Source organism: Salvelinus alpinus, chromosome 35, assembly GCF_045679555.1.
Source record: "Salvelinus alpinus chromosome 35, SLU_Salpinus.1, whole genome shotgun sequence".
Classification (NCBI taxonomy): Eukaryota; Metazoa; Chordata; class Actinopteri; order Salmoniformes; family Salmonidae; genus Salvelinus; species Salvelinus alpinus.
In genome coordinates, this window is record NC_092120.1 from 15,162,676 (window position 1) to 15,187,922 (window position 25,247).

The 25,247-nt window shown below is 42.3% G+C and overlaps 3 protein-coding genes and 1 pseudogene across 7 annotated transcripts; 3 read left to right on the forward strand and 1 right to left on the reverse strand.

The window, feature by feature from the left end:
• The first annotated feature begins 109 nt into the window (after positions 1-109).
• Positions 110-3,481, forward strand: LOC139564426 (tektin-like protein 1). Of its 2 annotated transcripts, none has more exons than XR_011672741.1 (8): positions 110-512; positions 726-1,010; positions 1,188-1,292; positions 1,534-1,699; positions 2,050-2,216; positions 2,290-2,393; positions 2,584-2,697; positions 2,879-3,014. XR_011672741.1 is itself a non-coding variant. In XM_071383940.1 (8 exons), exons 1-8 carry the CDS (start codon positions 249-251, stop codon positions 3,074-3,076), a joined length of 1,395 nt encoding a protein of 464 aa, XP_071240041.1. In that variant the 5' UTR covers positions 112-248; the 3' UTR covers positions 3,077-3,481. The 2 variants fall into 2 exon arrangements, 1 of the variants encoding a protein (XP_071240041.1); XM_071383940.1 differs by having other exon boundaries at positions 112-512; positions 2,290-2,385; positions 2,879-3,481.
• Positions 3,482-3,626: 145 nt separating this feature from the next.
• LOC139564427 (sperm acrosome membrane-associated protein 4-like) lies at positions 3,627-5,432 on the forward strand (annotated as a pseudogene).
• A 455-nt stretch (positions 5,433-5,887) lies between these two features.
• LOC139564637 (zona pellucida sperm-binding protein 3-like) lies at positions 5,888-8,968 on the forward strand. Its single transcript, XM_071384339.1, has 8 exons — positions 5,888-6,546; positions 6,633-6,748; positions 6,921-7,021; positions 7,139-7,313; positions 7,722-7,833; positions 8,096-8,208; positions 8,338-8,411; positions 8,660-8,968. The coding sequence occupies exons 1-8, from the start codon at positions 6,064-6,066 to the stop codon at positions 8,893-8,895; spliced, it is 1,410 nt and encodes a 469-aa protein (XP_071240440.1). The 5' UTR covers positions 5,888-6,063; the 3' UTR covers positions 8,896-8,968.
• Positions 8,969-9,032: 64 nt separating this feature from the next.
• On the reverse strand, positions 9,033-24,996 carry LOC139564634 (Friend leukemia integration 1 transcription factor-like). Of its 4 annotated transcripts, none has more exons than XM_071384336.1 (10): positions 24,934-24,996; positions 18,287-18,492; positions 17,109-17,278; positions 15,524-15,727; positions 15,334-15,408; positions 11,610-11,681; positions 11,292-11,354; positions 11,111-11,158; positions 10,699-10,782; positions 9,033-10,125 (listed from the first exon to the last, which is right to left on the reverse strand). In XM_071384336.1, exons 2-10 carry the CDS (start codon positions 18,424-18,426, stop codon positions 9,602-9,604), a joined length of 1,380 nt encoding a protein of 459 aa, XP_071240437.1. In that variant the 5' UTR covers positions 18,427-18,492; positions 24,934-24,996; the 3' UTR covers positions 9,033-9,601. The 4 variants fall into 4 exon arrangements, with proteins under 4 accessions (XP_071240437.1, XP_071240434.1, XP_071240436.1 ...); XM_071384333.1 differs by having other exon boundaries at positions 24,810-24,976; XM_071384335.1 differs by lacking the exon at positions 24,934-24,996 and adding an exon at positions 24,254-24,392.
• Positions 24,997-25,247: the final 251 nt, after the last annotated feature.

Consider the following 25,247-nt stretch of genomic DNA (forward strand, 5'->3'; position numbering starts at 1 on the left):
AAATTTGACAAAAGCTATATCCCATTTAGACATGACCTCACCTCACAACTGACTGACCTATTGTCCAATCACAAGCAGGACCATGGTTTCTGGTTACTTGGAAACTGTTGCTTTGGAGATGATATTTCAACTCTAGTTTATTTGGCCCTCGGGGGGTTGAGGGGAACTTTTCGTAATTAGTAGTCTAATCAAAAGAGACTTGGTAGTTAAAAATATATATATTTTTAAGAGGCTTGAGTAAATAGAAAATGCCTGTTCAGTCAGTTCCCCTCGCCTCTGTGACGATAGGACCGCAGTCTTGGCGAGATGATACGATGCACTCTATACGGCGAGCGGAACACTTGGTGCGGCAAACCCACGCAGGACGGCCGGGGTCTATCAGCCGTGCGCGGAGCTGTAGCGCCACCGCGTTTACCCCGAGACACACAGACACAATTGAAGTGGTTGGAGGTGGTGATACTAATGATGCTTTGTGCAAGAATAAACTCAGACCCCAAAACACAGGGACAATGGTGAGAGTTTAATATTTTAAAGTTATGATGAATTCAATTAATAGTGAATGAATGTGCACTATTTTAAATCATGTTGGCTATATAAGCTTTAGCCTAAAATGTATGTTGGTGGTAATTGCTGTTTTGCGAAATAATGCAATCACAGTTTATGAAATTAAGTTATATATTGTTGTATATGTAGACTTCAATGTCATTATCTTATGTCATGTTTAGTTCCCATATGCTACCACCACCACATTTGTGGGCCCGTTTCCCCCTCCCTGCTTCCGAGAGCAGTGTGCAGAGGCCAGTGTCGGAGTAGCAAGGGAGTACATGCGCAGTGTGAGGGAAATGGAGGGCGAGATACGTAGACAAGCTGGCCGGGTGGCACATGAATGCGTTAAACTGGAGCGGGAGAGAGGCCTCCTGGAGAGGATGCTGAGGAGCCTGAGGTGTGAAATGCTGATCAACAAGAAGAGTGTGGACGGAAGGACCATAAGACCAGCTACTACTGAGACTGTGAGTTCAGTGCATGTATCACAACTTAATTTATTTGTGTTAATTTCATATTTCCACCTGACCCCAAATTATTCTGCCCAGTATTGCTTTGCTGGACTACATTAGGCCTATATGGATTCTAATCTACTGTATGGCTATGAGAAAAAAAAACACTTCAGATGATTGTTCTGTTTCCAGGGCAGAGACGGAGCAGACCATTTGCTGGAGTGTGAAAAGAGAGAACTCACTGAGCTGAAACAGGAGCTGGAGAGCACTCTGAGGAGCACACTAGCACAACTACAGGTGATGACATCTAACTGCTAGAGGCCGGGTTACTGTAAAAACACTATGACAAATGCTAATGTACACAGGGCTTTATAAAATAAATGTGATTGCTCGCATTCTCTCTTTTTATGGTTTTCAGTGAATACAGGTGACTATGATTATGCCTAGTCAAGAAAGTTGTTGAGATATCCCTTGATTTGCTATTGATATACCTGTAAAAAAGCCCTTATTTGTCTCTCTCTCTCCTTGCCATGTACAGACCCTGGGTCAGTGCAGTAGGCAGCTGTTGGACTGTGCCAGTGAGAGAGCGCGTGTTCTAGAGCTTCTACCACACACTGGCTCTGGCTCTCTCTCCGCAGGGGGACATGGAACTCCCTCCCAAGGCCTCATAAAACTGCCAGAGCCAATCGCCCCCTTCACTCCAGGTGCTATGTCAATAACATACTGTACTAATGTAACACAGTTTATGGCACTGTATTGACGTCACCTTGTCCCATATAGTGCCTATTGTGGTTACACTTTGTTTTATTGTCAGTGATTCACCTAGTTTTTGTCTTAGACTCGACGTGGTGACAGTGTAATAACATAATAGTTACATAATAGCCACTCATTTATTTATTTGGGATTTATTTAAACCAGCAGCTGTAGGCTTACCATTTGCTAGTTAGTCCCACAAATTGCCCATTTCTACTATACACTCTTAGTGGATACTAGGCAAATATCAGCTGAAACAGGTCTGAAAAATAAAGAATTACCCATATCTTTCCCTTCTCAGAATGTAAGCAGGTTCTGGAGTCTTCCACTCTGGCTGTGAACCAATCACAGCTGCTACGAGAAAACATCAGGCAGATGATTGGCAATGCCATCGCCAGGCAAAAAGCTGCCCACCGTACTGTCAATGAAGCTCTGGTGAAGAAAATAGCTGAGACAGTCACTCTGAAGGTACAGCATGGGACATACAATAGTATTTAACATTTAAAAGTCAAAATAGTAAAACTCTCATTCTCTCGCACAGCAAAATCTTACAACTATGTCTGCAGCCACCAGGCAGGCCATTTTCCGCAAACAGAGGCAGCTGAACTGCATTCGTCACAGCCATGACAGAGCACTGGTCAGTATGTGAGTGGAACTGTCTGTAAGCTTTGTCATGGATAAGCATGTGCATTGGAGATAGTGTCTGTATCTGTGCTGATTTGGTAAAGAAAGAGCCACTAACGTTGGTGTAATGGTTGGTTGGTTGTAATAATGTTGATAGTGGGTGACTTCACTACTCCACCCCTATCTTCCTATGTTGTCATGTGTTTTCCAGGGCCCTGAGTACAGTGGGGATATATTTTCCAGAGAGAAACTGAACAGGCCTATAGTAAAGGTTTACCACAGACACCCTGGGACCCAGTTACCTGAGGCTGCTCATCTCATACAGGTAACTAACGACCTTCCTCTAAAAATGAACATGAGTCACACTCTCTTATTATGTACTTGGCCATTTACTGTAGTAGACTCACATTTCTGTGCAAGTCTTCCATTGACATCAATCCATAATTTATGCAATTGTCGAGTTAAGTGCTTGCTCTCATGTTCTGAGTCTTGTGTTTTTCTCTCAGGGTAGTTCTGTTTTGAGACGCTGCCTGCTTTCCTCTGAAGAGGAGCTCTCCAGGCTGCAGGGCACATGTCTGCAGCTGGTGGCCAGCCTGCACGGCAAGAGGGCCGCAGAGCAGGTGGACTCTGCTGTGGTCAGGCTGCGGCGGCAGCTGGTCGATAGACGAGCAATGCCCACTTTCCTCCAACAGGGGTTGTACTAAACTCATTATGTAGTGCATGACTCAATTCCTCTTTCCTCAATGTTTCCTCTCTCTTTGGCTCCTTCTCAAAATGCATTGGAGGAGAAGATCAGAGGGAAGAAAAATCTAAGGTTCATCTTCCCTCTGATCTTCTCCTCCAATGCGTTTTGAGAAGTAGATGAGGAGAGGAATCAAGGAAAGAGAAGAGCCCGAATCTATAGTTGTATACAAACGGCATGTGTGTTTTCGCCTGGATATGAAGTGAAAGATGGACCAATGTGCTGAAAAGGGACCATTTAAACAAGATATTAGGAAGGTGTGTTTTTTAACCAAGTCATGTGTGGCATCTCAACCCTCGATTAACCACATTTCTGCATTACACCATTAATGTGTACTTGAAATAAACAAACAGTATTTCTCTGCAAACTCAGCCCCATTGCTTATTGTTTGGGAGTCCCTTAGAGCAGAAATGTGCATGGGTTTTATTGGCATGTACTTGATCTCCTTGTCATACTGGCATTTCTTACAGCTTGGCATCTATATTGCGAATTGAATATGTTCAGCATCGACTGCATTAGAATCACAATCAGTTTACTGTACTGTTTATGTTCAACGTCACCTGTGAATATATGTATACTGTTAAAGTCCAGTCTTCATCGCCCCCTCTTCAGTCCCAGTCATAAGACGGCAAGTCACTTGACAGTCCTGCCTCTAAACTTCATGTTTTTCATTAAGAAATATGGGATGATTCAATAAGCCTCTTCTTTAGTGAGTGGTTACGGAATACTTGTATGAAGGTCCTCTATACACTTCAAAGCAGTACTGTAGATTTCAGCAATATATTTCTGTATCTTCCTTGCAATACACACTATTTAACTGAATACTCAGATAGTTTGTTTCTACTTTAGTATTTATGCAGATTCCAGTGTACACTTGACAATCAGCCATGGTGGAGGAGTGACTTCAGTCTTATCACTGGGCGGATAATGTCCTAATTGAATCAGATGTGTTGGGGTGGGGAGATAATTAAGGTAGCCTCTCGTTTTCCTAGATACTATCTTCAGATCTGAGCAGACGATGCATGAAGAGAGAGAAGACTAAAATTACTGGCATAATACCATAGGTTTGTACAGACGCATCCCCAGAAAGGACTACATCAACACATTTTCTGGATAAGAGAAGGTTGCAACAAGTTATTGTTCTTTAGATGATCTAGAATAACTAGATAACGAGAAGACAGAAAGGTCTTGAGGAGCTGGGAAAGCAGTCAAATCAAAGGGAATACAGGATATTGTCTTTGTTTGGAGAGAGACAACAAAAACAAGTGATGTCGCAGCTTCTATGCCATCTGCTTTTACTGTGTCTGGTACCATCTGTGGGTAAGTGGAAGAGAAAGGAGTTAGAAATGGAATACTTATATTGCAATGTATCATGTACTGTGTTTGTGTGTGCATGCATGTGTGTTTATGGGAGAAGCTAATTGGTGTTTAGCTTTGTATATTGACTTGTGCATTATTACATTAAAAACATTGTTTATGCTCCTCCCACCCATTTCCATCATAAGACTGTAGCTCCTTCCTTAGGTAATATTGTCAGTGTAGATTATCAATCAAAAATCTCTACTATCCTTCAGTCCCTGCGCCAAACTTTCGTTTTACTTTGTTCTTAGTGTAATCAATATCTTTCTCTTTCAGTTCCTCTGTTTTGCTTCACCTGTGTCTTCCCTGCCATCTCCCCACTGGACTGTATCAAGTTCCCTCAGAAGTGTCCTCCAGGTCAGCTATGTCTGTCCAGCAAAGCTGTGGGGAAGCGCGGTGAGAGCTCCTTTAGTTACATACATTGTGTTTGTGTGCCCGCATGTTTGTGATTGAGTGTGTACAAATAACACCATTAATGTAACGCTAACTCGGTCATAAACACCTTTAATCTACAGGAGAGTTCAGTGTGACGCTCTATGAGAAGAGCTGTGTCCTCCGCCCTGTGTGGACTGACTGGTGAGAAGTACGCCATGGGCCTCAACTTCACCTTTACCAATGAATGCTGTTCCACCCACCTGTGTAATGGGGCCGCAGCCCCCTCTGCCTTCTACTGGACTGGCTCTGCTCTAACTCTCCTATCATTCACTCTCTCACTGTGATTTACCCATCTTTAAATATAATGCTACTGCCGCTAAATTCATAAGGAAACCATGACCATATTGTTTGCCAGCGTCGTCGAAACGTTTCAGATATAAATGTGATGAATAGAGCTGGCATGATTCCTTGTTCTAATTGTCGGAGAGGCATGTTTGTTATACATACCGTATTTCTATCTGTCCGTTCCAAAACGTTGTATTCTGCTGAATTTAACACATATGTGTGCTTTCTGTACATTAAATATATTCTCCATTGAACTGACTATTTTCTAGAGATGAGCAAACACACACATGGTTTTTGCTCAAGTAATGTAAAAATAATGTGCTTAACACTTATTTTACATCTAGGCATATAATTAACAATATCCCACATTTATCTGTCATGAAAGTTGAAAATGAGAGCTAACAACGTACAAAGCATTCACTGTATGGATAATAACTTGTCTGTATATAATCTATAATTGTCTATTTGTATTTTCTTCATTTTTATAGGCCCTGACTATTTTTGTCTAGTCTATAAAAACGTATAGGCAGGCATAATCATCTATAATATTATAATATCCAATTTATCTAATATTTTCCCTGCAATTCAAATGGCATCGGTGGCACGAGCGTTGTGCGACTAGGTCTCCAACAGGTGTTTTTGATTCTGGCTCATTTTGCAAGGAATATTGCGCGTTCACATTCTAGTTGGAACTAGGAAACTCGGAAAAATTCGATTTGCCAACTGGTTGTACACGTGCGGTGATCAACGAATCAGCAGGTCGGAAATGTCTAAGCTTCCTAGTTCCGACTAGTATTTGAACGCGGCATACGTATGGATATGAATTGACGCGGGGCCTGATTTTGCTCGAGTTATTGTACAATTTGGTACATGAATATAGATATGTTTTATATTTTCAACTTGGCCTTTTTGTTCCTTTTGCATTCTCTAAGAGCAGAGGGAGGCTCAAATGAACGCCAGTCATTTATAAAACCTTCTGTGAAGGTATTACTCACCGAAGACTCGCCGTCTTACCTCGAACTACCTGTGTTCCAGCACTCAAGGGGGCCGCTGGTAGACAAGGAACATTTCTCTCCAGTCCGTGGAACTGGACATGAACAATTACCGGATAAAGTTAGGAAAATACTGATCCCGGTGTACCCAACACAGAAGCCCGCTGGTCCAAAAAGTCAAGCCCGCGAAGTGATAATACTTTGTAAGATCAACAAGATGTTCGTGCAGGTAAAGAAAAATATTTTGGGCTCCGGGGGTTCACCGTCTCAACTGACACTCGGAACATGTCAAACCAATAAATCTACAAAAGATTCCTTCATCTTCGAATACGACCTCGGCCTCTGTGGGAGCAAGCGCTCGGTAAGGTTTGTCAGCATTCATAGGCCTACATTTCCCAGAAGTATTTTGTTGATATTGACATAGGCCTACTTATCTTCAATAAACAGCTAGTAAATAATCGTGTGGCCTACTCCAACACTCTCCGATATGACCCTCCGAAGCTCCAAGGGCCTATCAGACGAGCTGCACCATTCACCTTGCAAGTTGTCTGTCACTTCAACAGGTGACTTGCAGTATTTACACTATTTTATGATGGATTGATGTTTACCTTGAGTTCATGTCACTGGAGGGGTTAGCATTCCATACAAAGAAAAGGACATAAATGATAGCAGGTTGGCACAACATTTAAAAGTTGATTCATAGTCGATGCCAATTATTTGCTTATTTCTTTCCAGATATCATTACTCCTACAAAATAGGCTACATGCTGAACGTGGTACACAAGGTCTCTAAACCAATGAAGAACAGAACTCGTTCCATGCTCACTGCACGTAATGGTAGGGTATAGACGAGTCATTGATCTACAGTAAATGAGTAGTCCTCATGTTATAGAATGTACTTAAATGAGCCCTCAGGTAATTGAAAGATCTGACTACTCATTCTCTCTCCCTCAGCTCAATGGGAGAGACTTGCCCCATCCGATGGGTACTCTATGGGAAAGCCCATGTACTTTCAGGCTGAAGTGCCTTCCCTGTCTAAAGATGGACGTCTCTATGTCCACTCATGTAATGTGACCATTAAGCAGTCACACTCCTCTACGCCTCAGTTTACTGTCATTGACCATTTTGGGTAATGTAGACATACAGTATGCCAGATCACTTCTATCAGTATCATTTGCACAGTACTTTGCTTTTAGAGGCAATCTGTAGCTGAAACAATAACTAGGAAAATCCCCGCCCATGTTTTGGCAAAAATCTGAAGGATGGGGCTGGAGAAATGTAACCACTCTCAAATTCATAGAGCGAGCAATAGATGCAAGTACTGCCCATCTGTGATACCCAAATGATAGTTTTGGGTTCTGATGTTGTACCACAGTTGAACTAGGCTCATGCAGCATTGATAAGTTATATTCTTCAAGAATATATGGGTATATATCATTCATTTATAAATCCAAAGATGAATGTAGCAATTGCAGATTGACCCTTTAAAAAAAAAAAGGAACTTCTTGGATTTAACAGTAATCTATTTTCTGCTCAGGTGCATGGTTGAGAGCAGAAACAACAGTGGCTCCAGATTCATCCCATATAAAAGGAATGTTGTGAGGTTTACCATGGATGCTTTTCTGTTTCAGGGAATGACAGCAGGGCAGGTATGTTAAGGATGCACTCCGTTCGTAATATGCAACAGTAACCATAGTCAACTGACCAGTAGTTGAACTTGAGTGCTATGCCCTCGTTAGATTTCCTATGCAATACATGGCCTTCATCAAGCATTATGACTACTGAGCTTAATCTTTTTCTTTCCCTTGTCTATGCAATTAATTTTACTGAGGTCCTCTGACACTACATTGCATTGGAAGAAGTATGTACATAAGTATGCAAACTGTAGATTCTGTGCCACATTTGAATCAGCTCGAGCCGCCTCTTCAGCCACAGCAGCTCTACATGCACTGTGCTATGTCTGTGGGGAGGTCTGTCCCCTCTTCAACTGCGAAGGCCTGCACCTACGATTCCGCAGCAGGGGGGTAAGCCCTGCTAATACTGAAGCTGCCTGATACTTTATCCATATAGGCCCTGCAAAAGATGATAGAAAACCATGAATAATAGAAACAAGACTCATGTTGCTCTGACATGTCTTGGTCTGGTCCTATCAGATGGAAGGAGCTGTATGGAGCTTCTTCAGTCTGCTCCTGTTGTGAGTCCACATGTAGCTCTGCTGTCCCCTCTGGTGAGTACTGTGCCTACAAGTGTATCTTTGCATTTACTTACTGTTGGGTTTTGGGAGGTTGTTTTGGTCAAGTACTTTTTTGCATTTGTAAAGATGGCCTCATTATGATATGAATAATTTTTATTTGGAAAGCCATTTTCAAACATTTACACACAAGGCTTATTAGCCTGTCACCATCAATGAGTATCCATTTATTCAGTCTGTGTCGGTGAGGATGTTTGGCATCTAACTCGCTCTGTGTACTCTAGCCACCACCAAGATGGTCACCAGCAAGTCGTGGTCGGTGGAATACAACACAAAGCCTGCTCTGACCCAGGAGGTGACGACAACCTCACAGCCCGAGACCATGGTGGAGGGGCAGTTAGGTGTGAGGCAGGTGGAGAGACTTAAAGAGAGACCTGTGAAGGGATTTGCTGTTGTGGAAGTGGAGCAGGTCTCTGAACCACACAGAACATTCGAGGAGTTCTTTGGTGTGGACAAATAGACAGCAAGTGTGGTCACTGCCCGATGTTCATGTCGATAATTCACCTTGGCAATAAAACAAATTACTGATACACCATCTAGTTAATATTTTTGTCAGTTAAAATTATCAATGGTTTGGAGAAAAGAAAGGAGACCAACTCAAATATACAAGTTCCTTTTATTAGCATTACTACAGGGGTAAATGTTTTATTGCTACAATTGTATGACACATTCTGTACAATGATACGTTTACAAATGTTAGATCAATGAATATAGTAATTGCGATCAAGACCTCATAACAGTTTTAGCACTTCCCATACTCAGTGACTTTCCCCTTTAAGTCCTTCAATGACATAAACAAAATACTTACCTACTTGAAAAACGTGGTTTTCAAACAACTGAATCACAGGCTATAATATGAACAAATTCTCAACCTCCATAGTTGAGAAATTCAAGAAGGCAGAACCTTCATGGCTATCCCTTGGTCTCTACTAGTCACCATTGCTTCTTCACATTGTTTACCCTCTCCCTTTTGCCTATCTTATGGTGCCTCTGCTTGAAGATGTGACGTGAGCGTTATTGTCCATTTTACATTCTGTACTAACAAAACTCGCATAGCGTTTCAACCTAATTTAGATGTAAAGACCAGATACATTGTGGATGGTATCTTGGATATCAGTCTGTTTCAGAAAGCTCTGCCATCCGGTCTAGTGCAAGACACCCATACCTCAATAGTATGAGCTCAGGTGGGAGTGAGTCCCCGGGTGCCTTGGCATGGGAGACCCGGGATACATTGGGCTGGTTGTTGAGTTCCAGTAAGTTGTAGACGGCCCGAAAAAGTTCCCAGGGGACACGGGCATAGGGGCGGCATGCGTGTTCATGAAGTTAATTTTTGGCTGGTGGCTGTGGTAGGGCTGGGCATAAGATACCTCAGTCTGATACTTAACAATGCCCCCTTCTCCGCCGTGGCTCTGGTGGGCCTGTGAGATGCCCTGGAAGTCAAACTTGTAGGCGTAGCGCTTGCCGTGCACCTTGGTCATGATGTTCTTGTCGTAATAGTAGCGCAGGGCGCGGCTCAGCTTGTCATAGTTCATGTTGGGCTTGCTCTTGCGCTCGCCCCAACGCTTGGCCACCTCGTCCGGGTCGGTCATCTTGAACTCGCCGTTGTTGCCCTCCCAGGTGATGATGCTGGAGTTGTTGCTGTCCGACAGCAGCTCCAGCAGGAACTGCCACAGCTGGATCTGTCCAGAGCCTTGGAAGAGAAACGGGACAGGGGGTGAGGGGAATGGATGCATCAAAGGGCTGGATTCTGTTAAAGCGAGCAAGATCTCTTTCTGAAATGCTTCTCTTAAGAGTAGGATTGTTTGTAGATTAGTGTAGTTTTATCCATACACAATTCATTTTTCTGTATTTGTATAGATAAGTATTTTTGCTTGAATATCCTTATCTACTATTGTGTGATTTTCATTTCATTCTTTATGCGATCTGCACAGAACACCGTAAGAATCATTTACTGTGAGTCATTTTTATTTGTGTCAATTAATCCCGTAGGGATAGTTTGCCAACTGGCAATTTGACACAAATACAATTACATTTATTCACATGCAGTTTCATTCATGCACCATTGCTATCTCCTTCTCGTGGACTATTTTGCTATTGTCATATCAATCTATGTCCCATGGGTGTCTGTGAATATAACTTGCATAAGAGATACCACCAGGATTCTAAATACATTTTCAAGTTTGAACTATTTCTGCAAATGTGACCTTTTTCACTGTGTGTCATGGAGAGAGACAGAATGTGGGTGGACCAGGCAGAAACCTACCCACAGGCCTGTGAGCGCTGGGGTCAGGCAGCCTGTATGAACTGTGTTTGCCTGTTCGTTTCTTGGAGTGGAGGGCCTGGCCTTCTGTGAGGAGATACAGAATTAATTCTGTCAAACAGGGTCATTCTGGTTAACGGGAGACAATAATTAAAATGTTTCAGCTTAGTTTTGCTGAGGGTGAATGTATAATGCTATCGTCTAGGTGGACATTTTTGTCAATGTGTCATCCCAGACCGGGAATGTACGACTTAATTGTTCTCTTTTTAAGGAATACCTCTGCCCTCTGTTCTCCTATTCAATCTATTTGAGTGTTACAGTTCATGACACCAAAGCAGACAGTGTAAAGGCCACATTTGTCACCACCTTTTTGGTTCACCAGTTTAACATGGTGCATTATGGGATATGCTCTCACCTGGGTTGGCTAGACGACTGCTGATGGGACCTAATGCTTGGTATGGGTCTGCAAGGAAATTAAGGGTTGGAAAGGTTAGATTGTTCTGTTAAGACATTGTTGGCTTGACTATGGTACAAAGGTTATACCAGTGTTACAACAAACTAGGATCAGGAAATGAGAAAGCAGTACAGATGCACACCTTGCACAATTCTCGGCGGAGGCTCTGTGACTCTGGTGCTGTGTTGGTGCTCCATCTGAGAACCTAAATCATAAACATGATGTATTTATCAGCATGATGAAAACATGTCGACAAAGTTCTGTTTACTCTTAGTTTTCTCTATCATTATTATTATTCCATCTTGAACTACAAAATGCTTGACCAAATGAATTTATTCTGCCTCCACTGTAGTAATAATTTCTAGAACTAATATCTGATACAACTATTAGTATGAATCTGCCTTAGTGCTCACAAGAAATGTAAAGCACTGAGAATGAGATGTGACGTCGGTTATTGTACCTTTGGTTACTGCAGGCAGCATGGGGTTCGATGACCAGCTGTTCCTTCTGCCTATCTCCTCATAGCTGTTCTCTGTTCAAAAAGAACGGAGGGTGAGACGAGGCATCCACAGGAAGAAAGTTCAGACAGGGGTAGCAGGGTGAATCCATTTGAATTCCATCACTTTTTGACAGCATCCCTTTTGATTTAAACAAAACTTTCCATAAAATGTTTGTACATGGAAGAAGTAGTCAGTTACATTTTGGACTTGAATACCAAAACATTTAGGAGATAAAGGTGCTCAAAGTTGACCCATTTTGCATACCCCACCATACCATGAGACATCCATGTCTACATCACCAGAAAGTATAAACATGATATCAGCTAAAAGCTTATAAAAAGGTTTTTCAAACTGTTTTCAAATAAATTATGAGATTTTTAAATGAAAATGGACTTGAAGTTAATTATCTAAAAACGCGTAAGCTCTTTCTTCATATATGCATATGTTGTAGATTAGACCCTACTTTACATCATGAGTTTTTTGTGTTGTGCCCGCCATTGGTTGAGACAACATGCTCTTGAATACAGGGTGGGTGTCAATCATAGAAATTGAATGGACCTATATTTGAATATGAAACAAATCGGAGTTTCAGCGTTTATTGATCATTTATGTTTCAGGTTAAATTACATTTTTATTTTCAAGAAAGTATAAAATAGTTTGACAACACTGTTTGTAAGCTTTTAAATGATAGCAATCTCAACCGTTTCTGTTCCAGTGATGAAGACATAGCTGTCTCATGGTGGGGTTTGTAAAATAGGTCAACTTTGAGCACCTTTATCTCTTGAATGTTTTTGCATTTGGGTCCTAAAGTAACTTAGTGAGAACTTCTACAATGGGCAAATATGTATGGGATGTTTCGTTCAAATCAAAAGGGGGACTGTCAAAAGTGATTGAATTCAAGTGTATTTACCCAGCAACCATAGAAGGAAGCATTTTTTCCCAAACACAATCATGGTATCTGTAACGGCAGCCTTCCTCCTCTTCACGAGAAGAGGAGGTGTAGCAGGGATCGGACCAACACGCAGCGTAGCCAGTGCTCAACATGTTTAATTAAATGATAAACAGTGAACACTTACAAATACAAAATGTGGCAAACCGATACAGCCCTATCTGGTGCAGAGAAAACACAAAGACAGGAAACAACCACCCACAAACCCCAACACAAAACAAGCCACCTATATATGATTCCCAATCAGAGACAACACAAAACACCTGCCTCTGATTTAGAACCATATTAGGCCAAACATAGAAACAGACAAACTAGACACACAACATAGAATGCCCACCCAGCTCACGTCCTGACCAACACTAAAACAAGCAAAACACACAAGAACTATGGTCAGAACGTGACAGTATCAAGAATTGCTTCTACTTCACCAGTTGCATGTCCGATTACTTGGACAATTTAGTTGCTAATGTCAGCCTGCGGTTACTGGTGGTACCGGTTTGTAGACACGCACCTCAAGGCTAGTGCGGGGAGCAGGAACAGGGCACACTGGACTCTCGAGGCGCACTATACACCTGGTGTGTGGTACCGGCACTGGTGGTGCCGGGCTGAGGGCACGCACCTCAGGGCGAGTGCGGGGAGAAGGAACAGTGTGTACAGGGCTCTGGATACGCACAGTAAGCTTGGTGCGTGGTGCCGGAACTGGTGGTACCGGGCTGGAGACACGCACCACAGGGAGAGTGCGTGGAGGAGGAACAGAGTTCTGGAGACGCACAGGAAGCCTGGTGCGTGGTGTAGGCACTGGTGTTACTGGGCTGGGGCGAGGAGGTGGCGCCGGATATACCGGACCGTGAAGGCGTACAGGAGCTCTTAAGCACCGAGCCTGCCCAACCTTACCTGGTTTAATGCTCCCCGTAGCCAGGCCAGTGCGGCGAGGTGGAATAGCCCGCACTGGGCTGTGCTGGCGAACCGGGGACACCATGCGTAAGGCTGGTGCCATGTACACCGGCCCGAGGAGACGTACTGGAGACCAGATATGTTGAGCCGGCTTCATGGCACCTGGCTCGATGCCCACTCTAGCCCGGCCGATACGTGGAGCTGGGATGTACCGCACCGGGCTATACACACGTACAGGAGACACCGTGCGCCTTTCCGCACAACACGGTGTCTGCCCGTACTCTCGCTCTCCACGGCAAGCCCGGGAATTTGGCGCAGGTCTCCTACCTGACTTCGCCACACTCCCCTTTATCCCCCCCCCCCCAATAAACTTTTGGGGTTTCTTCTCGGGCTTCCTGGCCAGCCGTGTTCCCTCATAACACCGGTTCCCCTTCGCGGCTGCTTCCGCTCTCCTAGCTGCCTCCACCTGTTCCCATGGAAGGCGATCCTTACCAGCCAGGATCTCCTCCCATGTGTAGCAACCCTTTCCGTCCAACACCTCTTCCCAAGTCCATTCCTCCTGGTACCGCTGCTGCTGCCACTGCTGCCCGTTGCTACGCTGCTTGGTCCGAGATTGGTGGGTGGTTCTGTAACGGCAGCCTTCCTCCTCTTCACGAGAAGAGGAGGTGTAGCAGGGATCGGACCAACACGCAGCGTAGCCAGTGCTCAACATGTTTAATTAAACGATAAACAGTGAACACTTACAAATACAAAATAACAAAATGTGGCAAACCGATACAGCCCTATCTGGTGCAGAGAAAACACAAAGACAGGAAACAACCACCCACAAACCCCAACACAAGCCACCTATATATGATTCCCAATCAGAGACCTGCCTCTGATTGAGAACCATATTAGGCCAAACATAGAAACAGACAAACTAGACAGACAACATAGAATGCCCACCCAGCTCACGTCTTGACCAACACTAAAACAAGCAAAACACACAAGAACTATGGTCAGAACGTGACAGTATCAAGAATTGCTTCTACTTCACCAGTTGCATGTCCGATTACTTGGACAATTTAGTTGCTAATGTCAGCCTGCGGTACCTCGGAGGGCCTTCAACTTGACATACTACATGAGGGGTCAACACTGACCTAGCCTGCAACGTAATTTCCCAGAGTAGCTCAAACTGCGCATGCAATGTTTCCAAAAACTCCTCCCATGTAGCAAGATGGGGACACACTGAAATGATACTTCCTGATCATCAAATGCACCACTGAGCATTCCCATAGCAAACAATGGGGTATCGTCATCGATGGCTTCGTCCATAGTTTTTTTTACAGTCTATGGAAGGAAGCCCAAAAACTGAGATTTGAGTGATTTGAAGCAGCCAGAAGAAAACAGACAGAGCTGAAGATGGTCCAGTATTCCTTGGGATGAGTGTCCTTTTGACCGTGCCACCTCTGTTGCCACTAGATTGTCAATTGTGTCCCAAAGTGGGACCCATACTCGTCCATTTCTCTGCCGGTGCAGCTGTTTCCTGTCTGAAACTGACTTGAGTCGTGGACTCGTCAAAGAGTCATCAACTCAGGGAAACGCTCCGCCAAAAAACTTTAAAGCGCTCTAAACTATAATCTGAAATGGCAACTCAACACTACATTTTGAAGTATTTGATCTGCCTCAGAGAGGTTTGAATAGATTATTCCTGCCACAAAACCCCTCCATTTTAATCCCCTACTCATTTTAAGGCTGTTTATCTCAATGCTCGCTAGCTCCAGGTTCTTTATGCATGCAGTTTAAGGATTTTACACTGTCACTGTGTTCTTGGTAATGAGTTGTGAAGTTAATTGTCTTACCTGATTTAACCTGTAGTCTGGGTTGTTGCTGTGTGTTGTTGGTTGGAGTTGTGGGGTAGGAGAAAGTAGGGCTGCCTAAAAAGAGATTCAAAGAAGGTTACAAAATGGATACATAGATCAGTTATGTCCTCATGCAGTATGAAAATAGTCATATGAAAAGTTTCTACGAGTCCCAGGCCGTAACCCTTACTCTGTCGGAGGTAATTGAGGTGGCCGAGCAGGATGTCCGTGTTGTAGGCGGACGTGAGGTGCATCATATCCTCCTTGGTCATCTTGCAGAGGGCCTTGCCCTCCAGTGTGTGGAAGTGCATGATGTCCACCTCCTCCAGGCTGTACTCCTTGATGGCCCAGTCCAGCCACTGGCGCACATGGTCCTGGGTCCACACCTCAGGGTCTGGGACCAGGAGGAAGAGGAGGACAGGGAGAGAAGGAAGAGAGATTGGTAAGTCGTGGTAACAGGAGGTTGTTGTAACCCACACAGACCCATCATCTCATAAAGTTGAGAAGTTACTCTTTTGAGTAAAAAAAAAGGTTTGTTTTCTTCTCCTCAAATGAAACTAAAGGTGTTTTTAAATGTACAGTAAGAACCCAAAGATGATGTATGGACCTCATGAATACCCAAAAATATCAGACTGTAGTTTGGAGACGCCTCTGTCTGTACCCTAGGGCATGGGTTCCCAAACTGTTTTGCTTTGTGACCCAGCAATTGAGTTGTCTTTTGAGTTGCGACCCACCATAAGGGTTGAGCGGTGAAAAAAACCAGACACAGACCAAATTATAAGTAAAACATATCTTGGCAGCGGAGAGAAAATGTTGCAGTTTCATAGCTAATCTCCTACAATTCCATGCATTTTGACATGGCTAATGCTGTGTTCTTATGCTAAAACATTACAAAATCAACGGGGGCTGATTGTCTAGCTTTTATTTAGTTGATTGTTAATATTCAAAGATTATAGACTATTATTGAAAAATAAATAGGTCCTTTATATTTTCTACATACTTTCTATTTGGTTTAAGTTTACACTGAAAGCGTTTTCATCCGGTGTCCCAGAAGTGGGTCCTGACCATCATCAACTAGATCATCAACTTTTATTTTTCTTGAGCGGATGGTCAGGGGGCTGGAACATAATTACAAATCATTTGTTGACTGCAAATTGACCGCAAGATGCCCAAACAGATATATTTGATTAAAACAATTTCAAACCTTGCTTACATTTTTATTATCTATTATGTGTGGGAATACTTTAACAGATTTCCAAAATGTAAATCACTTGTAGCTGATTTGCTGGTGTTTTTATTTATTTTTATGTCCCAAAATAAAAAATACTTTTATCAATGTTTTTGTGTTCAGAACTTGGGGGGGATGGGGCCCTGCCCTAGGGTCTTCATTGTCCTTGTTTAACACAGCTGTGATGTAATATCCGTGTATTATCATGGCCACTAGAATAGCTTGGCCTGTGTGACTCAGGCTAAGAATCAAACCTTGTAGTCTTGTCTATTAATTGTATAGATTTAACACACCTAATGTCTCATGTTTGGAATGTCATCTTAGGTGGAATCTCCCAACAATGACTCACTGGCTGGATTCCATTCCAAAAATGTGCTTTCTTCCCAGTCCCTAAAATCTGCTCTTAATGGCTGACTCCCAAATGATGGAAGATCATTTAACAAGTGAAGGCAATATGATGGGAACACCATCCCAGCCTATTCTCTTCGCAGATCCTTGTGTGCCTTAGGATCTGGACACCCCTCCGCTGAGTGTGTTGGCACCTCACCTGCGGGCACTATGACTCTCTTCTCCTCTGTGGCGCTGTTGGGCGGGGTGGCAGTCTGGGGGCTGGCGCGGGGCTCAGGGTATGAGGCCTGGTAGGCCAGCTGACCCCCTTCGTTGCTGCTCATGTGTCTGGAGCGTTTGGTCACACTGCAGTCCACAGGGGACTCACGACTGTTGAGAGAGAGAATAGGGAGATGAGTAATATTCTGGTATGATTCTGTGTGATCCTGTTGCAGTATTTATGATGGTGATGGTAAACTCTTGAATGTAAAAAATATATAACACTAAATAAGTGGGAATGTGGTGCATATATATAACACTAAATAAGTGGGAATGTGTTAAATATATAACACTAAATATGGGAATGTGGTAAATATATAACACTAAATATGTGGGAATGTGGTGTGTATATATAACACTAAATATGTGGGAATGTGGTGTGTATATATAACACTAAATATGTGGGAATGTGGTGTGTATATATAACACTAAATATGTGGGAATGTGGTATATATAACACTAAATGAGTGTGAATGTGGTATATATATAACACTAAATATGTGGGAATGTGGTGTATATATAACACTAAATGAGTGTGAATGTGGTGTATATCTAACACTAAATGAGTGTGAATGTGGTGTATATATAACACTAAATGAGTGTGAATGTGGTGTATATATAACACTAAATGAGTGTGAATGTGGTATATATAACACTAAATGAGTGTGAATGTGGTATATATAACACTAAATGAGTGTGAATGTGGTATATATAACACTAAATGAGTGTGAATGTGGTGTATATATAACACTAAATGAGTGTGAATGTGGTGTATATATAACACTAAATGAGTGTGAATGTGGTGTATATATAACACTAAATGAGTGTGAATGTGGTGTATATATAACACTAAATGAGTGGGAATGTGGTGTATATATAACACTAAATGAGTGGGAATGTGGTGTATATATAACACTAAATGAGTGGGAATGTGGTGTATATATAACACTAAATGAGTGGGAATGTGGTAAATATAACACTGAATGAGTGGGAATGTGGTGTATATATAACACTAAATAAGTGGAAATGTGGTGTATATATATATATATATATATATATATAAAAAAAACACTAAATAAGTGGTATAACTTCTCTTAAAGACTGCTAATTGTGATGCACCTGGTTCCGTTGATGTGCTCTCCTCTCTTCCCAGGGTTCTGTGCTCCCGGCCCGGCCCACTCCGGCTCGGTGGGTTCTTGGCTCTCTTCGGAGGCCTGGCTGAAGCTTCCCGGTGACGTCATCTCGCCCTTCATGTGCATGGTCGTGGCGGCAGGGAAGGGCGACTCGAAAATGGACTGGTCCTCGCTCACCACGGACAGTGCTTCCTGCCGGCATGGACAAACAGTGGAGTCAGCGGTTACGATAAGTATGGGCCACAACTAGTCATGTGATGATGGTAGCCAGGATACTGCTCACACCTCTGAGGTTTTTCCACACTACGTTGAATGGAACACGCATGATGAAATTTTACACCCTAATGAGTCTTGTTCTATTGATGAAGGATTTATTAATTCACGTTTCTAACTTTGTCATGGTCCAGATGTCTTTAGAATATGTGATTGGTGACTTGAGGAATATTACATGGAAAATAGACGATTGTGGCATGAAGTTTATAAATCACTGTCATTATTGATCAATTTAGCTGTACCATAATGTTTGATTGCAGTTACTTGCGGAACACTGGCATCGACGTTTGGAGAAATGAGAGCTTCCGTGATCTTTGTCACAGTTTTAATACGTTGGGATTGGGGTGATGGGGGGGGAGCTTGGTGGAGTCAGATCAAGATTTGAGACGCTTTCTTTGTGCTGCTTCCTGTGTTTAACGCTGACAAAGGCCCCCAAACTCCAAACCATTCTTCAAGATGGCACTCTTGTGTGTGTGTGTGTGTGTGTGTGTGTGTGTGTGTGTGTGTGTGTGTGTGTGTGTGTGTGTGTGTGTGTGTGTGTGTGTGTGTGTGTGTGTGTGTGTGTCTGCGAGGGAGTGTTGTGTCTATACAGTGGGTAAGGATAGGCCTTGTTTTTGAGTCTTTGTGTGGGTAAGTATATATGTGTAGGTCTAAGTGCGTGTGTGTTTAGAGGACTTCACTATTGTCTTTGTGGCTCGTACGTCAGTGCCGGGCTTTTTCGGTGGCCCACAGGAAATCTGGCCCCCATGTGCAGAGAAACCTTTTGGCACAGGCCAAGGGAAAGGAAACAGAGGGGGGGCCACAGTGTAAAGATGTGGCTCATTTTAAAGCTGGAAAACAACCTAGGGTTGATGAAGGTAGGGGAGGATTGGGTACGTCGGACAGCAAGAATACACAGCCTTGATTGAAGTTCAAAGTCCCGCTCTTCCATTGTGTTACCTGAGCATTGTAAAGTGTTTCATGCATGGTACACATTTAGTGGCATTTCCTTCTTCAGACTAACAGTGACAGGGCTGTTAGCTATAGCAACATTGTAGCTTAATTGAATGACATTAATATATCAAACTGACATAATATTATTTCAGTACTGATACTGAAATGTTAGTACATGTGATGTTTGTTTTCAGTGGTAGAGGAACAACACGTCACAGGTCCACCACACTTTCCTCGCTGACCGTTATCCTCGCTCTCTCCTCTCTTTCTGTCTCTTTCCTCTCGCTTCTCTCTTTCTTCTCCCTGTCTGTCTCCCTCCTCCTCTCATGTTGTGCAGAGGCCCTGACAGCAGAAGTGAAACTAAGGGCTGAGAAGAGGTTGAGGCTGAGCAGCAACGATTCATGGAAAGGGTCATGAGCACCATTCTCATATTGTAATGTTATGCATTGGAGTGATCAATTGTTGAACTTCTTATCTTTCATTAGGTTCATTCATTGTTTCAATGGCGTGTTTGTGCATTCACAGCCACAAGCTCATACACCTGCTCTTTCTCTCTCGCCACCCCCCGCCCCGCCCCGCTCACTCCCTCTCCCTCTCTAGCTTGCAAACTGACACAAATATACCGAATGTGGCCTGACCGCCAATGCCACAACAAACTTCCTGTTCAATGAGTTTCGTAGAAGCTAGGCGCTGTTGCTGAGGGACACAAAATAGTTTTGAAAACAATGTGTCTGCACACACACAGCATACACACTACAAACACACATTTTAAAGTCCTGTCAGTTCTGCTGTCAAAGTGAAAATCTTTTTTTGGTTCAGCATATTTGTGCATTATCACACTTAGGCCATTTTATCTATTGAAAGGTTTGTACTGAATGTACTAGGCCCACCTGAGGCTAATACTAGATACTGCCATAAAACGGGCTGTTGAACAAAATACAAACGCCAACAGAACCATACACAGGCAGAACATGTAGGACTGTAAGTTAGAAGTCTTGTCTCAGGTTCAGCTGCTTAATGGTTGATGGTTAGCAGCACATCAGATAATCATCTTATGAATCAGCCACATAGGGTGGTGCTCACACAGTTCACCAATAGTGACACATCCTTGTACCACAACCATGTACTACCAACTGTTGTGAAACATCCTCGCATTCACAACAGAGCTCTAGCTTAATAACCTCTACTGGAACTAAAACACAGTGCAAAAGCTAACAAACATTTACTTGTCCACACCTGCTTCCCACCTAATCTCTTTTACAGTTCCTAGATACAGTTGAAGTCGGAAGTTTACAAAACTAGTTTTTCAACCACTCCACAAATGTATTGTTAACAAACTATAGTTTTGGCAAGTTGGTTAGGACACAAGTAATTTTTCCAACAATTGTTTACAGATAGATTATTTCACTGTATCACAATTCTAGTGGGTCAGAAGTTTACATGCACTAAGTTGACTGTGCCTTTAAACAGCTTGGAAAATTACAGAAAAATTATGTCATGGCTTTAGAAACTTCTGATAGGCTAATTAACATAATTTGCGTCAATTGGAGATGTACCTGTCAGGGTATTTCAAGGCCTACCTTCAAACTCAGTGCCTCTTTGCTTGATATCATGGGAAAATCTAAATAAATCAGCCAAGACCTCAGAAAAAAAATGGTAGACCGCCACAAGTCTGGTTCATCCTCGGGAGCAATTTTCAAATGCCTGAAGGTACCACATTCATCTGTACAAACAATAGCACACAAGTATAAACACCATTGGACCACGCAGCCGTCATACCGCTCTGGAAGGAGACGCGTTCTGTCTCCTAGAGATGAACGTACTTTGGTGCGAAAAGTGCAAATCAATCGCAGAACAACAGCAAAGGACCTTGTGAAGATGCTGGAGGAAACATGTACAAAAGTATCTATATCCACAGTAAAACGAGTCCTATATCGACATAACCTGAAAGGCTGCTCAGCAAAGAAGAAGCCACTGCTCCAAAACCTCCATAAAAATCCAGACTATGGTTTGCAACTGCACATGGGGACAAAGATCGTACTTTTTGGATTAATGTCCTCTGGTCTGATGAAACAAAAATAGAACTGTTTGGCCATAATGACCATCGTTATGTTTGGAGGAAAAAAGGGGGCGGCTTGCAAGCCGAAGAACACCATCCCAAACATGAAGCACGGGGGTGGCAGCATCATGTTGTGGGGGTGCTTTGCTGCAGGAGGGACTGGTGCACTTCACAAAATATATGGCATCATGAGGTAGGAAAATTACGTGGATATATTGAAGCAACATCTCAAGACATCAGTCAGGAAGTTGAAGCTTGGTCGAAAATGGGTCTTCCAAATAGACAATGACCCCAAGCATACTTCCAAAGTTGTGGCAAAATAGTTTAAGGACTACAAAGTCAAGGGATTGGAGTGGCCAACACAAAGCCCTGACCTCAGTCCTATAGAAAATTTGTGGGCAGAACTGGAAAAGCGTGTGTGAGCATGGAGGCCTTACAAACCTGACTCAGTAACACCAGCGCTGTCAGAAGGAATGGGACAAAATTCACCCAACTTATTGTGGGAAGCTTGTGGAAGGCTACCCGAAATGTTTGACCCACGTTAAACAATTTAAAGGCAATGCTTCCAAATACTAATTGAGTGTATGTAAACTTCTGACCCACTGGGAATGTGATGAAAGAAATAAAAGCTGAAATAAATCATTATCTCTATTATTCTGAAATTTCACATTCTTAAAATAAAGTGGTGGTCCTAACTGACCTAAGACAGGGAATTTTTACTAGGATTAAATGTCAGGAATTGTGAAAAACTGATTTTAAATGTATTTGGCTAAGGTGTATGTAAACTTTCGACTTCAACTGTATATCTTTGATTCACAAGGGAGACTGATTACTAGTCTAAACCAAATGCATTGCAGTCTACTTACCTAACTATGATTAGATTAACTTTTGTTCCATATCATTGCTGAAGTTGATTTATGTTGTGAATGTATTTTAGCTTTGATCTGTGCTTATGGTGCCTTTCCACAGAGGCCTCGAATTGCAAAGAGTTTGTCTACCAAGGTGAATGTTCATTGCCAAACAAGAAAAGATTGACTCTGCTAAATATTCATTCGTCTATGATTTTAAAAAGTCAATGGATAAAAAGTGTACATTTAAAAAATGATGCTATTGTTTATCACAATTTAAATGAATAAATAACTGCCTATTGAATCCAGAGCCATATATCAAGAAACTGTTTGTTTTGCTTATTGTATGCAGTTGATCACTAATTCACTACGGTGATCCATGTAACATGTGACCAACTCTGTCCTCAATATGGTGTAGAGGCCAAGAAAGCAGAAGTAGAGGTTGAATCGAGCTGATTTTGCAAAGGTCTGCAGCAGCTGCTCCTTCAACATGCAAAAACATGTGGTTTTCACAACTTTTGATATGGCGACATCATGGCTTCTGTTACATGGCTTTTAGACAGTAGAAAAATAAAGCAAGTACTATAGCTGCCAATAATAAAGGATACACATGGCGTATGAGCACGGTCGTCTTAGTTATATTCAGAGTTAATGTATTCACATCTAAAACAATGCAGTGCCTCGACACATCCAGTGACTTGATTCTGTTTTGCAAAGTCTCCGTTGCCTTTTTCGTGTGGATGGAGCGGAAATGTGTGCGGAAAGTCTGAGGTTTGAGACAGGAAGCCTGCAGAGCTCAGATAACGACACCTGACAAGCGCTCCTGTTTGCAGTTCAGGCCTCTATATTCTTTAAATAACTTTGTGACAAAAACAACTGACTTTATCTGGATGTTTTAGAAAATATCCATGTTTCAGTAGATGGGCCTTCATATTTAAGTTTTAAAAGTGTATGTGTGTCTGTGTGCGCGCGCTCCTAAATTACGCTCTCTATGTCACTGTAATAACATACATTTTCAGTAACCAGAAGTAGCCTATTTATTCCCTCCCTCAGGTTATCCAAATAGTAACCAAATGGACACCTGCAATGCGTGAAAGTAGGCTAAAGTTGTTGGTCCAAAACATATACATTTTAATCAAGTTTAATAACATTTTAATGTAAATGGCTTATTCCAATGCCTTAGCTACTTCAAAATATTATCAACATGGTTGAGGAACCAATTTCAAAACCTGTTAAATCGTTTATTTCGTTTCGTTATTAGCCTCTAAATTGATATGTTTCATTCTGCAAATAGGCTGAATTGATCGTGAGGTTTATAACCTTGGGAGAACATCCATTCGTTGTTTTGGTGCCTTTTTTCTCAAAGTTGAAGGTCCTTGTTGTTTTACAGAACAAGCTATTTAATCAGGCGCTACATATTTTTGTCGAACTATTCGTTAACTGTTTGGTTAAATTCACCCTATTATGTGAAAATAATAATCAGTATTGCTATAACAAGGAATACCTCAATACGTTATATTTGTAATTGATGCTGTTCGGTTGTCTTGGTCATGGTTTGTGCCCCACCTTCATGACAAAAATGCGTTTCAGAACCATTAGATAAGTCAATATTTTATCTATTCCAATAACAGTTAGGCTACATATAGTAGCCTAGTTATTCTCATCAATTTCGGTAAGCTTTAGATCGTCTTTACATTACCCCATTTTAATCATTCGATTAAAGAAGAAGAATTTCCTGAAGTCATTTTGTTTAATTGGATAAAATAATCCTAACAGTAATTCATATGTTGTGGTAATGATGATTTAATGTTTAAATAAATGAATGTAAAATATGAAATACCAGTCATCTCATGGATTTCGATCCTCCAACTCTATGGAAAGTGGCCTTATACTCCAAATGCGTTCAATGGCGCCAAGACACCTGCCACGAGAGCGCTCCAATAAACTTGTACTGATCAAGATTGCTTATATGCTGTGTAATGTGCCTCAAATGTGTCGTCTTTATCATAAATTGGGACAGGTGCATCACTTCTTTAAATCACCTTTAACTTTCTTTAAACTAGCATATGTGCTTTTAACCCAGGAACGTCTGCATTAAACTTGATTAAACGAAACAATTAAAATAGCGAGTTTTGCGCGCCCCTTTTACGCGTGCAGTGCTGGACACCATTTCGTTTTTATCGGTGTGTAAAGATGTAGTGGTTACTTGTGTTATTAAAGAGCCGACATACAACCACGAACGGGAAGGAAGAGGAAATTTTGTACAAGAAGGAAAGAGTGGGGACCTCGCATCACCGCTTTGCCTCTCTCACTCAGCAAACAGACGTGCTAACCGACTCAGTGGGTGGCTGCGTATCGTTTTCACAAGCGACATTAAAACCAGTTCAATCGCCTACCTTTATCGTACAGTCCATTGTAGCAGTCACTCAGTCGTTGATTCTCATTTAGTCATTTAAACACGTTATAACTAGTCTGGATAGCCTGACTGAATCGCATCAACCCATACACAAGCGCATTTACCCTTTGGCGCAAACCATTGCAGCAACAATTCTTGCTTAGTCCATAACCGGATGGCAGCTTTTTTTCTCTCTCTCACTCTAAATTGGGAAGTGAAGTCACTCTAACAACGCATTAGGGCTGGGTCCCTACTGGTGAAACGAAGTCCTTTTTAATTTCTTAGAACATTGCACACACAAACCTGCTGATTAGCCTACAAACCAACGATGACAATCTTCCTAATCTGACTGTGCCTAAAAGTTGATAAGGCTGATGATTGGACATAGAGCAATAAAGGTGCAGATAGGGTTGAGCTTCTATAGGCTTTGCTCCGAGTG

Bases quoted from the DNA above. Each gene is read 5' to 3' on its own strand.
- LOC139564634 (XM_071384333.1), bottom strand. The intron at 15,728-17,108 runs GTGAGGTGCCAA...TCCTGGTCCCAG, and splicing joins GAGAGTCATAGTGCCCGCAG to ACCCTGAGGTGTGGACCCAG. The intron at 11,159-11,291 runs GTGTGCATCTGT...ATTTCCTTGCAG, and splicing joins TCCGCCGAGAATTGTGCAAG to ACCCATACCAAGCATTAGGT.
- LOC139564426 (XM_071383940.1), top strand. From the start codon at position 249: ATGCCTGTTCAGTCAGTTCCCCTCGCCTCTGTGACGATAGGACCGCAG. The intron at 2,217-2,289 runs GTACAGCATGGG...TCTCTCGCACAG, and splicing joins CTGAGACAGTCACTCTGAAG to CAAAATCTTACAACTATGTC. The intron at 2,386-2,583 runs GTCAGTATGTGA...TGTGTTTTCCAG, and splicing joins ACAGCCATGACAGAGCACTG to GGCCCTGAGTACAGTGGGGA.
- LOC139564637 (XM_071384339.1), top strand. From the start codon at position 6,064: ATGAATATAGATATGTTTTATATTTTCAACTTGGCCTTTTTGTTCCTT. The intron at 6,749-6,920 runs GTGACTTGCAGT...ATTTCTTTCCAG, and splicing joins GTTGTCTGTCACTTCAACAG to ATATCATTACTCCTACAAAA. The intron at 8,209-8,337 runs GTAAGCCCTGCT...TGGTCCTATCAG, and splicing joins TACGATTCCGCAGCAGGGGG to ATGGAAGGAGCTGTATGGAG.